The sequence below is a fragment of the Nyctereutes procyonoides genome, unplaced genomic scaffold, assembly GCF_905146905.1.
Source record: "Nyctereutes procyonoides isolate TBG_1078 unplaced genomic scaffold, NYPRO_anot_genome, whole genome shotgun sequence".
NCBI lineage: Eukaryota > Metazoa > Chordata > Mammalia > Carnivora > Canidae > Nyctereutes > Nyctereutes procyonoides.
Window position 1 is genome coordinate 64,801,158 of NW_026575126.1, and position 17,500 is coordinate 64,818,657.

At 49.9% G+C, this 17,500-nt stretch overlaps 1 protein-coding gene across 1 annotated transcript in view; it reads left to right on the top strand.

Moving 5' to 3' along the window:
• Window positions 1-17,500, top strand: part of SDK1 (sidekick cell adhesion molecule 1) — a gene marked incomplete at its 5' end in the record, with an annotated part of 892,328 nt that overhangs the window by 740,521 nt on the left and 134,307 nt on the right. Inside the window, 3 exons of the mRNA XM_055340442.1 lie at window positions 1,493-1,591; window positions 7,430-7,621; window positions 10,659-10,780. Coding sequence (XP_055196417.1) covers window positions 1,493-1,591; window positions 7,430-7,621; window positions 10,659-10,780 — 413 coding nt within the window. The remainder of the gene's footprint in view (window positions 1-1,492; window positions 1,592-7,429; window positions 7,622-10,658; window positions 10,781-17,500) is intronic.

Below are 17,500 nucleotides of genomic sequence, written 5' to 3' on the forward strand. Positions count from 1 at the left end.
ACAATGGCCCAAACAGGAACAAGGCTTCTCCATAGGGATCCCCTGAAATCTGCTCTTCGGGAGGATGACCAACACCCTGTTTTCATGCTCTCTTATTTTAAACTTGAAAGATTGAATTGTGTTATGATTAAAAAGACCTCAGTGTGGCATGTTCAGGGCCTGATGGGAGAGTCAGAGGCACAGTCTCTCAGGAGGAGCCTGGTGTTTCCAAGGGGCCTGGGGCTCCTGCCTAATCTGTCTGTGCTGAGGGAATGGGTTCCTTGGCTCCTCTCCATTCTCCTTCAGTTCCTCCTTTGTCTCTGATTCTGCCCCACGAGCCTCCCCTCCTTCTTCCCTGACTCGTCTGGGCATGGGGAAGGATAGTCCCGTGGGGCCTGGCAGAGACATGCAGAGCAAACCCCAGCAAGCAGCCCCACCAGCTGGAGGAAGTAACTGACGGACCCATGCCTGGCTCTGCCAACAGTGGAGCCCATCTCTGTCCCCGTCCCTTGTTTCATCCCCACATCCCATACCCACTCAGTCCCAGACTCCAGTCTCCTATAAAGCACTTCTGTCCCTGCCCCTGGAGCTGTTAAGGAAGCAGCTCTAGGACAGGGCCAGCGGGGGCTCTGCATCCTCCTCCAATGCCTCCTTGCTGGCCTCCTCGCTGACCCGGCCTGGCCTTGATGCCACAACTACAAAGCCAACGAGGGGTCTGGGCCCTGAGAGTCTATGACTTTGGACTATTCACCTCACGTTGGGCCTCTCGCACTTTATCTCTGGGTGCTTTTCAAAGTGGTGGAAAGCTCATCTCAGAAATGACTTTGTGTTGAGACAGTGAGATATCTAAGAGTAGCAGCTGACATCCAGGACAGGCCTCAGACCCAGAAACGCCTCTGCCTCCAACAGTAGGGAGAACAGTCACCCACAAAGAAACTCCTAGTGAAGGAGCATACTGTTGCTGGAACAGCATCCTGCCCCTGCCCCACCGTGGGGTTCCTCAGGGAGGGGTGGGGGCGTGGAGCCTGGAGCCCTAGGTCAGGCCTGCGGGCATCACCCTGGAGCTGGGTGTGGGCCGGCCCTGGCTGCACAGAGCAGTGACCACACGCCAGCCGGACACTCGGCTTCAAGGCATGTCCAAGGACATAGGGCGCCAGCCGTGGCTTTTCAGGATCCAGGCAGCCTGGTTGTTCTCATTAGAGTAGATCAAGGAAAAGGAGAAGGAGGCGTGTATAAATCTCCTGCTGCCTGTCTTAAGGTTCTTGGCGGGGCTGGGATGCAGCAGAGTAAAATTATTTATGTGCCCAGAGCCAGGATGTCTTTCACACCTCGAATTCCCTTGCCCCTTCTGGGTTTTACTGGCATTGCCTAGGACTCTGGCCTATGGGCCCAGCCCCGGCCTCCCTTCCCCACTTAGAACTGCCTCCCTTCCCTGCTTAGAACTTTCCACACAAATCTGACCTGGAGAGAAGGGGCTCTTGTGTTAACAGATGACTTTATTTTTACCTGCTAGAACCAGGTGCTGTGGGACATCTGAGTTTCACGGAGATTCTGGACACATCTCTAAAGGTCAGCTGGCAGGAGCCCCTGGAGAAGAATGGAATCATTACAGGTGAGTATCCCTGTGCTTGGGAGAAGGAAAAACATGCTCGCCCCAATGGGGGAGATGGGCGTCGCTGGAAGCCACACAGCTGGCCGGGTAAAAGGGCATCATGGCCTCTCCAGGAAGCGGCATGTCTGCCGGACCTTGGGCAGAAGGCTCCATCACCACACCCAATACCGTGTCCTCAGGACCCTACCTCCTGGGGGCATTGCCCTGCATGGGCTGTGGCCTCCTTATGTTAACTTAACAAACCTCTAAAGCCTTTGATCAGGGAGACTCAGCATTTTGTGGCACATGCCCTCACACTCTCGGTCCCCCACGATTCTCCTAGCCATGCGGAGAGGTGTGTGCCCGTATCATGACCCATTCAAGAGGAGACAGGCCCCAAGAGGCCCTTCCTTAGCAGACGTGCACCAGAAGTCCACCGTGTGCAGTCTCTTCACTGAAACACTGCAAATCAGCCCACGGCCAGGTCCGTCCCCGGCCGGGATGGGCCCGACCGCAAAGCCTGGGTGCCCTGGCTCAGTGCGCTAGGGGGACCCAAGGTGAGGACAGCCAGCCTGCCATGTCCCCAGACAGACTCCCCTCAGGCTGCAGGGGTCTTTTGTAGGGCTTTGATGATTTTTTTTCAGAGAGCCTTATCCTTGGCTTGAAAAAAATTTCTGGGTGGCTCTGACTTCAGGGAAAGGTAGGAGCCTCAGCTTACCTCTCAGACCCTCCATTTCTTCGTGGGGCTGTTGGGAGGAGGCACCAGGTCAGCAGCCGCCAGAGGCCCCTTCTATTTAGCAAGCATTACTTGAAATGTCAAGCCAGCCACTCATATTCCCACTGCTCAGCCACTGGGTCTGGGACACATACTCTGTGGCAGGTGCTCTCTGGGGCTCTACCGGCAACACCTCCTGTCATATCCAGGGCTCCTGCCTCTGCCCCCTAAGCCTGGACCCTGAGGCTTTAGGAGTACCCAGCTCCTGAGTGAGCCATGTCCATCCTGTTTCTGAGTCCGCCAGGAGCCTAGGCTGTGTCCGCGGTCCCTCAGCCACCCGCCTACACTGCCCATGGAAGCCCTCATGTGCCCAGCCATCCAGAAGCCCACTCATGCTAACAAGTGTACCAGAGAGTCCAGGAATGATGTCTGTCCATGATGCCTGGCCGCGGGGTTCAGCTCCCACGGCTCTACCAACCCCATGTCTGGAGAGCATCAAGGGTCACCCTGGGTACATCCACATGCAAGCACCTTAGTATTACAGGATCTTGTTCAAACAGCCAGACAAAACACCTCCTACAATCTCCGTCCACCACCGTGGGTGGCAATGTCCTATGGTCACATGGCCAGCAGACAACCAGGCCAGCACAGGGATGCAAGTGTCCGTATTCTGGCCTCTACATCCTCAGTGTGCCGGCAATGGGATTCGAACCCTGCTCCTAACCCAACCCAGAGGTTCCCGTCTTCCTGGGGTGACAGTCTCTCACCAAGTCTCTCAAGGTCCCCAGGGTCAAAGAAGCACCTGACAGCTGTTTGTCAAGTTACTTGGTACAAACAGCTGATTAATATGCTAACAACTTAATAGCTGTTTGAAATTAAGTGAAAGAAAAACATTTGTATTTCCTTCTTCACACAAATAGGTTGTGTGTTTCTGATGTTCCCAAGGGAATCTGGCTCTGCCCACCTTCTTAAACATGGAGTCAGAGTGGACCCCACCACCTTCATTTCCTTAATTCCCCACATTGGTCTTCATGCTGTACCTGCCTCTGTATCACAGACACCACCAGAACCTCAGCTTTGCAAAGACAAGGTGTGTGCAAAGACACGTGGCCCGCCCTGATCCTGAAATTGGGAACAGATAAGGCTGGAGGTCTCCATCAACCCGGGGACATGGGCAAGAGGCACCCAGCATCACCAAGTTCCCACGCTGTTTCTGGGGCTCCGCACAGTGTCCCCAGTGGCCTGGGGCATAGCCTGGGGACTGCATTCCTCCCCTAAACTCCCTTTTTCTCTCCTTTAGTGGGGAAACCCCCTGGAGCCAGCCCCTTCCGACCCCCTGCAGAATGGTGTGCTCCGGCCACTATGTCCTCTGGGACGTCTGCACTGATGCCGCCTCTCCCTCTGACTTTTAACCAGAGTATACGTATGGGTCTGGTTCAGTCCTCAGAGCTAATGCTTTGAAATACCCTCTGTCAATAATATTGCAGCTCCAGGAAAGGGGACTGTAGGAGCCAGGATCTGGCCGGTATTCTGCAGCCTCTCAGCACAGGATCCCAAGTGTGAGTGTGTGAAATAACAAAGGCCTCCTGCTGCCTGGAGCAGAGGCTGGGGAGTCACGTGGGGGATGGGCAGAAAGGAAGCCTGGTTGGTTTAACTTTGCTCTAAGCCATGCGAAGGGAGGAAAAAGCAAACCAGGCTGCGCTTAGGGAAAACAAAAAAGCAAAAACACCAGAAGCGTGTAGAGGGAGGCTGCCCTGGAAAGCAAAGATGCTCCAGCTCAGACCTCTCAGGGACTGGTCGGTGCTGTGGCCGGAATGAGAGCTGTGCTTGCTCACTGTTGATTTCTGAGCCAGGGCGTCCGTGGCTGCCTGCTTGGCCTGTGGGTTTCAGGACCCGAGTCCCAGGAATCTGGCTAGGGTTCCTTGGTAGGCGAATGGACACGGAGACTCCCCTTCCTTCAGATATGCACTGGGTCCTCGTTCCTCGTGTAAATCTTCAGGGAAGCCCATGGGCATACGTAATCACTGAGCAGAGCCAGCATCTCCCGGCTGAGTGGTGCTTGCCAATACTTCCAATTTATGATCCTCTGTTCTCGCCAGCTAATAGAGCTTAATGAACTCATTTTCCTATTTTATTTAAACAAATACGTGTAGTTACAAGCAGTAGCCTATAGTTTACGTGGAGCTTGGCCTTCTGACTCCTGTGTGCTGTGGACCTGGGTTGGAGGCTGCGACTTCAGAGCTGCGGGCAGTGCTCTCTGGTCCCTCTCAGCGGCCACATGGTCTCCATCTCACTGTGTCTGACCTGTGCCATTATCTGTCTGGGGTCCCAGGAGCTCTGGTGAAGGCTGCAGAGGAAGAGGGCCTACGGGAGCTGAACCCGACAGCTGTGGTTTCCTAGGCCTAGCTGCACATCTCTCCAGCCCCAGCCCCAGTGACCCCTACCCTGGGCGAGGCCCTCCCTGGACCCAGATGCTCTGCCCCCAACTGAGGGTTCCACACCCTGCCTTGACGGGGCTCTAGGCAGCACCACAGGGTCTATCCCAGGCTCCAGACAGAGTAGCTCACCAAGAGGCAGCAGAAAAGCCTGGTCTATGGGCAAACCCAGCCTCGGGAAACCACAGACTGTCCTGGAGCCTTCCTGTTAACGCAGCTGCTGTTGGAACGGCTTTGGGGCAGATGACAACAGGCAGGCCTGGTCCTCTGCACGGGGCACCTGATGCTCCAGACACCTGCTGCCAGCCGTACCTCATCAGCCCCAATACACGGTGAGCAGCCCCAGGCCACCCTGTCAGTTTGGGGCCGGAAAGAGAGGGCCATCCTGAGGAGGGGCAGAGTGCCCAAGAGCAGATTGCCCACTGTGCTTATTGTAAATTCCAGCATCTTCCACTCTCCCTGCGTAAACTCTGATTTATGAGGGCCCGGATGCAGACAGACAGCTTGTGATTGGATGTACTGCTCTCTTGTAGAGAATTTACTGCAGATCAACGGAAAATTATTTCTGAAGCTCCTGGGGTCGTTAGTCTCAGGCAGCGATGGGAGCAAGGAGGACCCCCGCTGAAGACGCCCAGAGCTGGCAGGGCTGCCCCTCCTCCCGCAGGCTAGAGCAGGCAGTGAGACATCCACGCACAGCCCAAAGAGCCATGCCTCAGGGCACTGCTTCCCTTACGCCCTTCCTGAGGAAGTGAGGGCCATTGGGCTTTGTATCCACGACAGCAGCCCAGCCACATACCCAATGTGACAGCAGATCCCAGCGCTGCTGCCCCCACTGAGGGTGCTGGAAGTTTGGATTCCAGGCCACTGTGACAAACAATGTGCTGTATTTTTGTAAATTCTGATGAAGAACAGCATTTAAGCAAATAAAATCATAACATACAACAAAAACAAAACATAAAGCAAAGTCTTCCCCTCCTGTACATTCAGGGATGACCCTGAGGATCAAACTGTCTCGTGACGTATTCCGTAGAAACCTCTGAGGTCAGGGGAGTGGTCGGGTTTGCTCGCGAACATCAAGGCTTCAGAGAGAAGGCCTCAGGAGGTTCCGTGGGAAGGGTAGGGCCCGGCCAACCCTAGAAGTCCTTGCCAGCTTCCAGCAAGTTCACAAACGGCTCTGCACCTTGGCGTTCTCCATTATAAATAGGGTAGTGACTTTGCAGTTCCGCTATGAGATTAGATGAACTAATGTCAGCGAAGTGCTCAGAACACCACAGGAACTTTGGGAGCACTGTGTGTGCTTGAAGCTGTTCATACTCATTGCCCAGAAGGCTGGATTTTTAATTGTGTGATTAGATCCGAAATTCTGAATTAACAAAATAAAAAGAACTGATTGGCACACTGAGTGAGGCATGGAGGCTGGACGTGGGGTGGGTGGGCAATGAGGAGGGAGAGTCTGGGGTCCAGAGGGAGTAGGGCAGTGGGTGGTTAGCCAGTAGGAACACCGAGGTCTGGGGGCAGGTGGGCAGCCCACAGCCCAGATGGGCTGAGCAGAGCACAGGAGCCTGTGCAGAGACCAGAAGGTAACAGGGGAGGTGCAATGTGCAGGGAGGTGGCCGGCAGCCGGGTGCCCATCTGCTGCTCCCCCCTGGATGTTCTGTCAGCCTGGGGGCCTGGTGTCCTAGTGTCCTGGAGTAGGGAGTAGCTGGGCTGTGGGACCGCAGACAGGCAGCAGCTTCTGACATTAATTTTTTTTCAAAATATTAAAGTCCCGAGATACTCTTTAAATTCTTGTTTACCTGCAAGTGCAAGTTTCTAACTATATTTATTGCTTTCATCAGAATGAGCTTTAAGATGCCTCTTGGTGTTTCGGTATCTGTGAGTTTATTGACTGGAAAGAAGGAAGTGCAAGTGTTTTCAGCAGTTCCCCTTTCCTTTGGGCCCTCAAGCACCTTCCATCAGTGTCTCCTGCTTTAGGAGACCCTCTGCAGGGTCTCTAACCACATAAACTCCCCTCCATGGGGGTCAATTCAGGATCTTGCTGGGGCTTTTCTTCTCTGAGCTTAAAATAGCAGTGGAGTCCAAGGCTGAATAAATTGTGGTCACAAGGCCCCACTGGACTGAACAGAGACCAGGGAAAAATCAGATTTTGGCAGGAAAACAGAGGGTTCAGAAATTGGGGAGGCAGCAGAACTCATGCACTTAGACAGAGGGACTTTTTAGAGAAAGCACTTTGCACGGGAGAGAGCTTCTATCAATCACTTCATGAGGGAAAAAGTGGCAGCGTTTCCACAAATTAGTTGCAACCCAGGAGCAAGCTACTGATTTAGAGCAGTGCATAATGAAAATATCAGCGTATAAAAACGGAAATCTTGATGAAATGCATCCACATTTTGCCATGAGGCGAAATTGGGCACTGCAGGCTGGCGCCGTCACTCATCTTTCCCTAAGGCAGCTCGGGTGCCAGGGTCACCACCTGCAGGTGGGCCCGGGCTCCCACAGCCCACCGGGTGTCAGGGGGATGGGGACACTGTGGACAGAGGAGGGGCCCAGCTCGGAGTCCATGTGGGCAGAGCAGCAGGTTCTCTCCCAGCTTCAGCACATCTGCTGGGCTTTCATGCTGTTTTAGATCCTCTGTGACAGCGACAGCGGCATCCAGCCCCACCCTCAGCTCACAGGCGGCCCTGCTAATCCTGTGTTCTCGCTCCCCAGGCTACCAGGTTTCCTGGGAGGTGTACGGTAGGAACGGCTCTCGGCTCACCCACACCCTCAGTAACACAACTCATGAGTACAAAATCAAAGGGTTGTCGTCACTCACCACCTACACCATTGATGTGGCTGCTGTCACCACTGCGGGAGCCGGCCTGGCAACCTCATCCACCATTTCTTCTGGAGTTCCCCCAGGTCAGTAAAACCCTGCTGCCATGTCTCTAAGGGCAGGGCTCAGATATTGCAGGCGCTCTGGGTGGATGGCAGCCCTGTGCACACCCAGGGTCCTTTAGAAGACGGGTGTCTGCTATCTGCCGAGGCAGTGGGGTGGCAAGTGTACTAGGACTCAACGTCAGCCTTGTCCTCCAGCCTTATCTGCTGTTGAGGTGTGGACTGAGGGAGCGGGCCCCAGAGAGCAAGCTGGCCCCAAAGTCCTGCCCTCCAGGAGACCAGCAGTCAGGGCCCACACACGGAGCCACAGGCTTCCTCCAAGAGCGAGCAGTAGGAGGCGTCGATATTAAAACCAAGAATAGGAAGCATAAACCTTGATTCACTCAGTGAAACAGTGGAGATTTGGTCTGAGATAAGAAAAAGGAGTAGGAGGCGGTAGGAGGGAGAGCAGGGTGTTCGTGGGTGCCAGTGGCTGTGGACCATCACTCTGTGATGTGGGCATGGGCTGCCCCTACCCTCTTGTCCTTTCTGAGATTCAGATTATCTCCCTAAACACACAGCACACTCATTTCAGCTTCAGAGAACTGTACTTCACTCTTTCCTCTCTAATTTTAAAATTTACATTTAAAATAAAAGTGTCTTTCCTGGGAGTTCACAAATACAAGGGAATGTGAAGAGGTATTTGGGGCTCTCGGATCAGTTCTGAAATTAAAGCTGTCGGGCTCTTGCTCTTTAGAAGATGCCTGTTGGCCTTGTGTCAGTTGGTCTTTGGGGCTAAAGCCCTGAAGCTCCCTCCGAAATCAGCATGTCCTCCTTTAGCACCATCCGCCTCCAGACCCATGTTCCTAGCCCAGCTGTCTTCTGGGAAGGGGGCCACTCATGATCTGCACGGGATGCAAAGCAAATAAAATGCATACAGTAAAGAAAGAAACATGCACATGAATGCGTGTGTCCTCCTCACAGAGACTGCATCCAGAGAGAGTTGGGCAGCCCTACAAGCTCTATGTGGTGGCAGAAGGATGAGGGCACAGCATTCACTCTCCCCTGAGCAAGGTGACCTCCTAGGACACTGTCTGGAGGCCAGTAGCCTCCCTCTGAGGCAGCAGTTGACCACCATCACCCATAGCAGTGTCCCAGGGGCTTCTCATAAAGCCCATGGCTAGGCTGCCAAGTGTGGAGCAAGGCTGGAGGATTTGCCTCTGGAGCAGGTACCCCGGGCGTGCATATGCTGCTCATCGGGGACCACACTCAAAGGCAATCTGGTGTTTCTTAAAGGCATTTACAAAATAAGTTTACTTTTTTATAGAAAGAAGTCTTTGGCTGACAGAAAGATTTGTTTATTCTATACAAACAGTGCATTCCCATAGCACACATTCAAAACATTGTTAGCACTCAAGGGCACCTGGGTGGCTCAGTTGATTGAGCATCCGACTCTTGATTTCGGCTCAGGTCATGATCTCAGGATTGTGAGATCATGGGCTCCGGGCTGAGCTTGGAGCCTGTGTGAGATTCTCTCTCTCCTTCTCCTGCCCCTTCCCACTTGTGCACACGCGCTCTCTCTCTCTTTTAAAAACAAAAAACAAAAAACAAAAAACCCTACATTGATAACACTCTAATACCTAGTGATGCTGGCATTGTAAAGTGTCATTGTTAGAGTCATCTCACACACACAGACTGACAGTAACAGTAACTCTGGGGCACTAGCATGTGTGAACCGGTTTCCCTGAGATGCTTGGGCTCAGTCCAGGCGGGTGGACCTGCAGAGTGAGGACACCAGGGGACAGGGCCCCACTGCACCTAGTGAACTTTGATGAACCAAGGTGAAGGAAGCAGTGGAGGTGCTGCTGCTTCATGTCAAGGTCGGGTCCTCCATAGCCAGGGATGGATCCCGGGGTGTCCCTGAGTGCCCTGAGTGTCGGCTGGAAGCAACCTCACAATGACCATCACTCAGGAGGACTGTATTCTGCTTGCTGAGCTTGAAGTGCACATTCATTTAATGTCTGGAGCACCATTTAAAGGATCTAGTGAGCTGACACATCCAAAGACAAGAGTCACTTGTCCTTCAATGTAAACATTTTCTGCTTCAGATTCATTAAACGAGACGTGGAAAGGCCCCTCGAGGTCCTAGAGACCCAGGCTGTGCCAGTGCTGACCTGATCACTGAAGTGGCTTTACTGTTCCTGTGCAAGTCCTGGTTTCCAGCACTCCTAGCTCCGGAGGACCCAAGGGTGTTCCCCAGAGCAGTGAAAGCAGCAAAGTGTTGCCACTCCCTGCCTGGCATCCCTCCCCCCTCCCTTCCATCCCACTGTCTTTCTCTAGAGTAGCCCAGTAAGATAAGAGCCCCCGCCATTTCCAACTCATGATGTTTCACTTTTGAGTGGGACAGGCTCTTTGGGGGAGCAGCCAGCCAGAAGGGCCCTATTGGGTGAGTAGGCTCAAGCCCCAGGTAACCTCACAGGATGAAAGCCCATTCAGAGCCCCCCTTCTCCCATTTAGTTGCCGGAGCAACTGAACTCAGGCGGAGTGGGGAGGGCTCTGCACTTTCACCTGAATGCTGTTGTCTTGGAAACCAGACCCAGGAGCCTAAGGCTCAGGACCCACACACCTGGCAGCAGATATGTGGCACCTGCGTTCTCCCGCCCGCCCCACTCGGCTTGCCCCAGCATCATGGTCACCACCAAAGGGAGGGTGGACATTTGGTTGTGTTCTTTTCGGAGCCTGAAAGAATGATATCCATTCATCCTTTCATCCTTCAACCATAACCTGCCGTGCAGAGATGAGTGAGTCCTGACCTTCAGAGTGGATCATCCAGAGGCCACGTGAAAATGTGTCCCCACATGGAATATGTCCTCATCCCACTTCAGAGGCCATGATGCCTGATGGGTGACCCCAGAAAGTAAGGATCATGCTGTGGTCATGTTCCCACAAGCAGGCTTCTCACTAACATGGTTTTGAAAACAAATTGAGGCATTTTGAAACCACTTACTTACTGACATGTTTGGTGCATTTCGTGAGCTGTTGGAACTTGCATCTCCACATTTTCCCTCTCCTTTGTCTCTAGAGCTCCCTGGCGCCCCATCCAATCTGGTCATTTCCAACATCAGCCCCCGCTCAGCCACACTTCAGTTCCGACCAGGCTACGATGGGAAGACCTCCATCTCCAGGTGGATCGTAGAGGGCCAGGTATGCTCTCCTGGGAGTGGACAGCAGGGTTTCCAGACAGGGGACTGATGCTCTGCAGAATGGCTGGTTAGGGGCACAGAGACTCTCAGGACAGGGGGTTTGGGAGGCGGTCAAGTTTGCAGGATGTGAGCCAGAGACTGGAGATGATGGGCTGCCAGGGGCAGGATGTGGAAAGGTAAGAGACAGGATGTTATGTTGGGGTCTGAATAGACCACAGAAGAAATTATGAGAAGGCTTAACATTCAGTTTTCAGCTCCAAATAGGGACCTAAATTGAATGGCATAGTTGATTTATTTCTTTTTAATTCCATCTAACAATAAGCTACCAGATGTACAAATAAGATTTTTTTGGTACAACTTGTGTATCCTGTGAATGAATGTGCCCCGTGTAGAGAGCATGTGTGTTCCCAAGCACTGTTCCAGGCAGGACACAAAGAGGACAAATTTTCATCTTGGGAGAAAAGAACATGTACGTCACAGTCGAGGACTGGCAGGGAGGCCCGAGGGCTGGAGCAAGTATGGAAAAGAGTGGGAGGCATGGGTTCAGAAGAGCCCGGGGGCAGATCCCATGGGGTCACGGGCATGGGGTTCCATGGGGCTGGGGCACCACACAAGCCACAGTTCATGTTCCAACAACAGCAGGAGATAAAAAGCTGAAGAGACAAAGTGTGGAAGAGTATAGTGTCAGAACAGTTCTTGTCTCTAGTAAAATCCCAGTAACTTTTGGAGCTGTGCTTGTGCTCTGTTGGAAGACTTGCTTGTGCTCTGTTGAAAGACTTACTTTTGGAAATTGGCCATACATTAGGGACCAAGTCCACATACATCCTCAAAACTTTCATTAAGAAACTATTTCTGAGGGCAGCCCCAGTGGCACAGCAGTTTAGCACCGCCTGCAGCCTAGGGTGTGATCCTGGGGACCCAGGATCAAGTCCCACATCAGGCTCCTTGCATGGAGCCTGCTTCTCCCTCTGCTGCCTGTGTCTCAGCCTCTCTGTGTCTCTCATGAATAAATAAATAAAATCTTAAAAAAAAAAAAGAAAAGAAAAGAAACTATTTCTGAAAACTGACGCGCAGGAATCTGAAAGTGCAAACCAGCTGGTTGGGTCCCATTGATAAAAGGGGCTAGAACGACTCTTAGGAAAAAAATCAACAGAATGTCCCTACCTCACATCAAATTGAAAACATAGGTCCCCAGTGAATGAAAACCAAAATGATAAAAGTGAACTTTAAAACACATAGAGGAAAATGAAGGAGAAAAATCACTTTATCTCATGAAAAGCAATTCTGGAGTCTCAAGGTCCATCAGAAATAGCTGGGCAGGGAAGACAGAATCACATGGTACAGTCCTTGGCATCACTTGTCCTGGGACAGCTGAGCCCTGTGCATGCCAAGGACACAGGTCTCAAGCTTCAGACCTGTGCGTGAGACTCACATAGGCTGCAGTGGCATGGAAATTCCAACATCTTCTGGCTCCCCAAATAAGGCCTTTACTCCCTGCCTCCAGGGCCAGCCAGGATCAGACTACTCCTGTCTGTGTTCTGTTTACCAGAACTCAGTCGTGAACCTCCAGTTACACAAGAGGGGGTCTGGGAACTGTCTTAGTTTCCTTGAGAAGAGGAATCAGCATGGTGGACGCAGAGCAGCTTCTCTGCTGCAGCACATTTGCTCTGCACCACCATCCCACAACCACGTCCTTAGATTTTTAACATTAAAAAGTTTTAAACATACCCAAGAGGAAAGACGATGACAAAACAAACTCCTACATGCCCATGATCTAGCTTCACCTGTTCTATTACCTAGATCCATCTAGTTCCCCTTTTATTGTTGCTGAGGTGTTTTTTTTAAATGCTTTTATGCCATAAAATGCAGCTATGAAAAAATGGCAAAGTCTATGTTTATTGACTCACTGACATAGGAAGATGTTCACGTGCATATCATTTGATGCACAAACAAGCAGATCAAATGTATCTCTTCTCTTATATGAAGTCATTTATGCAAAATTACATGGTCATATTTGTGTATGGAATGATAACATCAGTGGCTAATCTGCTTAGTTTAACTTCTTTATACATACATAGCTACACATAGACCTAATTTTATATCTGTATACACCTCTATACATCTATCCCCCCCACTTTCATTGAGAAATAATTGGCACACATACATCATGGTCTAAGTTTAAGGCATACAGCATGATGGTTTGATTTGGCTGTTAGTGTTTTATTTTACTTTTTTTTAAAGATTTTATTTATTTATTCACTAGAGACATGGAGAGAGAGGCAGAGACACAGGCAGAGGGAGAAGCAGGCTCCATGCAGGGAGCCCGATGTCGGACTTGATCCCAGGACCCCAGGATCACGCCCTGAGCTAAAGGCAGATGCTCAACCTCTGAGCCACCCAGGGATCCCCAGCTGTAGTGTTTTAAAGCACATCTCAGACCACATGTCATTTCACCATGAAGTTTTCAGGGTGTGTCTCTGTCTATATGTGCAAACTAAATATGGATGAATTTCACAAACGTAATGTTGAGCAAACAAAGCCAGACTCACATTTTGAGTAGACACTGTTCGATTCCACTTATATAAAGTTCCAAAACAAGAAGTCATCTTTGGTGTTGGGGTTCCGGCTCCCCTTGGGGCCTTGTGGTTCCGCAGTACAGGAGGGGTTGACAGAGCCTCCCAAATGCTGGGAATGTTGCTTTTTAGTCTGGGATGTGCTTATCTTGTCTGTCCACCTGTGGTTGGCATACTCGTCTGTATGTCTATATTTCCTTCAGAAAACCTTTACATTAAAACATCCATACTCTCAAAATTATAATGCCATTATTGTACTTAAAAATTCCTTAATATCATCTAATAATCAGTCCACATTCAAATTTCCTGAAAATTTCCAAGAACATCTTTTTACTGTGGTTTTGATGAAAACCAGATCCACACAAACTTGACACTATGCATTTGGTTGTCCTGACTCATAAACTGTTTAAGGAAATTTCTTAACACCTTTATCGGGTTAATTGGCACATAATAAACTTGATATTTCTAGCATATACAACTTGATAAGCCCTGACCTAGATGTATGCATTCCTGTGAAACCTTCACCAGGATCAAGTTGATGAGCAAATCCATCACCCCTAGAAGTTTCCTCCCCCTACCCCTGGCCCAGCCCCAGCAATGGCTTGTGAATCCCAGTCAGCTGTCCCTTGGCTTGTCCTGCATCAGAGGGGCACCCTTTACCTCCTTGGCTGTCCCTGGCTCCTCAGCCTCCTGTTTCCTGTACATGGAAGTTTCACTCCAAATCCTCAATGAGCATATCCTCGGAGGACACATCCCAACACCCCCAGGGGATGCCTGAAACCAGGGTAGTGCAGTCCCTGTGTGTGCTGTGTTCTTCCCAAGATGTACATAATTATGACAAAGTTTAGTTTATACATTTGCACCATGAGAGATGAACAGCAATAACCAAAAGTAAAATAGAACAATCCTAACAACATACCGTAGGAAAAGTGTGTGAATGTGGTCTCTCTCCCAGAACAGCTCACTGTCCTGTGCCTACCCTTCTTATGATGTGAGATGATAAAATGCCAGGAGATGAGATGAAGTAGGGGAATGATGTAGACCCATGAGACGGCATCAGGAAGAGGGTCCCCTGCCTCTGGCCCAGGGGTGAATGTGGGTGGAACCCCAGGACGTGGGGCCATGGGGAAGGACTGACTGCTGCAGACTGGGGCGACTCTGATGTGGTCCCCAGCTGGTGCCAAGTGCCCCACTGTGCAGCACGCCAGGACACACAGTGGCCGCGCATCCCACTCTCAGGGACACCAAGGATGCTGTGAGTTACTTACTCACACTTACTGGTCTCAGCCATCGATGGTCTTTCCTGAGTGAAGTATTTTCCTAAGATTTTCAAAATGGTGATTTTCTGTCATCTGAAAAGAAGTGTGTCCCCTCATCCCTCAGGCAGGTCAGTTACCCTGAACACAGGAAGGTGGGATAAATGCTGAGTCTTTTTCCTGAATTCTCAGCCTCAGAGTAAGGAACTGGTCCCCGCTTATCCCAGTATTCATTCATTCATTCATTGCTCCCTCTGTCTCTCCCTCCCTCCCTCATCTCTACTATCTCTTCCCCTGAGTTATCAATATGAAAGTATAGTTTTTAAAAATATATTCAGTGCACTTCAATCACCTACAGTCATTATTCTTTTTGAATCTAACCTTGACCCATCTTGGCCAGTGGGGAGCATGTCATGTTCTGGGCTTTCTGACATGGAGTCACCAATCTTTGATGACTTTGTACACAGCAGGATGTCCCGGGATCATCCTGTGCCTTCCTGTCCTGCAGCTCAAGCTCAGATGGATCATTCCCACCTGGTTTCGTTTAGTGTCAGATGGTGTTTAAAGACCAGAGTCTGGGCACTGAGGGCGGAGAAGGGGTGCTCATTGCCTCCAGCTGGACGTTCTAGACCTTTCCCAGGGACAGAAAAAGGAAACATCATGAGTTCATGCTGCTATTTCCAGGCAAATTTAAGATAACTTTAACTTGGAATTTACAGTTGAAATACCTTTTTTTCTAAAATTGTGCTTTTAGAAATATTAACATCATCACTTATTTTCATTATCCTACTATCGTATCAAGAGTTTCACAATGATAATTTTAATGGTACTACTCACAATAAGACTACTGAATGCGGTATTAGTATTTGTCCTTGAGCCATATTATGCTACCTATGTATGGTCAAAATACTGAGTTCTAAATTATTTTCTTTATGTGAAAATAATTACAACTTAATACAAACCAAAGTTCATTCATTTCAGGGTTGTGTTTTGTTTCATTCTTTGCTTCTATTTTTAATGACTCCCTTCTTTAAAAATCATTTAACTTTAAAAAAAATTGTTAAAATAATTGAAATTTATTTTCGAACATGTAACTCATTCACACCGGCTCAAAGTCAAAACCACAGAAAAGGTGTATCCAGAGAAGTTCCTCTTTCCCCCTTCACTCTGTGGCCTCTGTCCCCCCAAAAGCCCCATATTAGGTTTTTGGTTTATCCTTTTTTTTTTTTTTTTGGCAAATACACTCGAGTGTGTTCCTCTTTTCTCACTCAGAATGCTGCACACTGCCCCCAGCTCTCTTCACCTGACAGCACGTCCTGAAGATCCTGCAGGCAGATCTTCCTCATCCCTTCCCACAGACACAGTCCTCCCCATGTCTGTGTGCCAGAGCTCATTGACTCGGCTGGGGCTCTGCTGCAGGGGAGGCACCCGCAGTGCACACCCCTTTTCTTTCTGCCATCATAAATGACCAATACCTTCTTAGCTCAAACAATACTTATGTGCTATCTCACAGTTCTGTAGGTCACAAATCCAATATGGGTTTCCTGGGCTAAAATCAGGGTGTCAGCAGGGCTCCATCCCCATCCCAAGGCTCTAAAGGAGGATCCATGTCCTTACTGGTTCAGGTATTGTCAGAATTCACCCTCTGTGGTCCTAGAACTGAGCCTGGCTGTCACCATCCCCAGTGTCCAAGCAGCCACCATGCTCTTTGTCCCATGGCCCTGCTTCCTGCATCCTCCCAGCTGGCAGTAATGGGTCCATTCCTCCTCGTCCTTCCATCTCCTGTCTGTGACCAGCCTCCTGTCTTCCTCTGCCATTTTTATGGATTTAGGTGAATAGACTGGACCCACCCAGATAATCCAGGATAATATCCCCATTCCAAAACTCTTCACCTTAATCACATTTGCAGAGTCGCTTTGCCATGTCAGGAAACTGTACTCACAGATCCCAGGAATGAGAGTGTGGAGTTCCGAGGTGGGGACATTATTCTTCTCCCAGAAAGTTGTCTTTGGTCTTTTGCATAGTCATCTTGAATCCTTGGAATGGATTCCTGGGACTGGGATTGCTGGATGAGACAATGAATGTCTATGTAAATTCTTTTGCCATGCCAAAAGAAGTAGAAGTCTAATTTATCCATCACTTCTTGCATGCTTTTGGGTTGTCAGCCACAGAAAGGTTTCCCCCACTGTTAGGTTATAAAAGAATTCACCTTTCTCCTAGCACTGGTAAAGCTACTTTTTTGCATTTAGCTTGCCAACCATTTGAAATTTGTCCTTGTATGTGGAGTGAGGTATGAATCCATTTTTATAATTTTGAAAATAGCTATGTGATTATCCCAAAGCCATTTAATAAAAAGTCTCATTTTTTTCTCCCACTGATTTGTGATATTAAATTCCCATGTGCACTTGGGTTTATTTCTGAACTTTTTATTCTGTTCTATTAGTCTGGCTATTCATACATTGATACCACATTGTTTAATAATAGAGGCTTTAAAATGTGTTTGAATATCTGTTGAGCACTTTCTGACCACCTCCCACCTCTGCAGCTACACACATGCACACACACCACTCACCTTGTTTAGGATTTTTCTGGCAACTCTCATTGATGTCTTAGGATGGTGAGTCTATCCAGGAACATGGCCTGTACATCTTTGTCAGCTCTTTTCTTCTTGGCAAAAGTACTGGGCTATTCCTACCCTCCCTCTGCTCTGAAACATGCAGGAAAAGTCCGGGGCAATCAGCGTGCCTCAAAAACTATGATAGATGGAGTATGGGAGGGGCGCCTGGGTAGCTCAGCAGTTGAGCATCTGCCTCTGGCTCAGGGCTTGATCCCAGGGTCCTGGCATTGAGTCCCATATCAGGCTCTCTGCTCAGTAGGGAGCCTGCTTCTCCC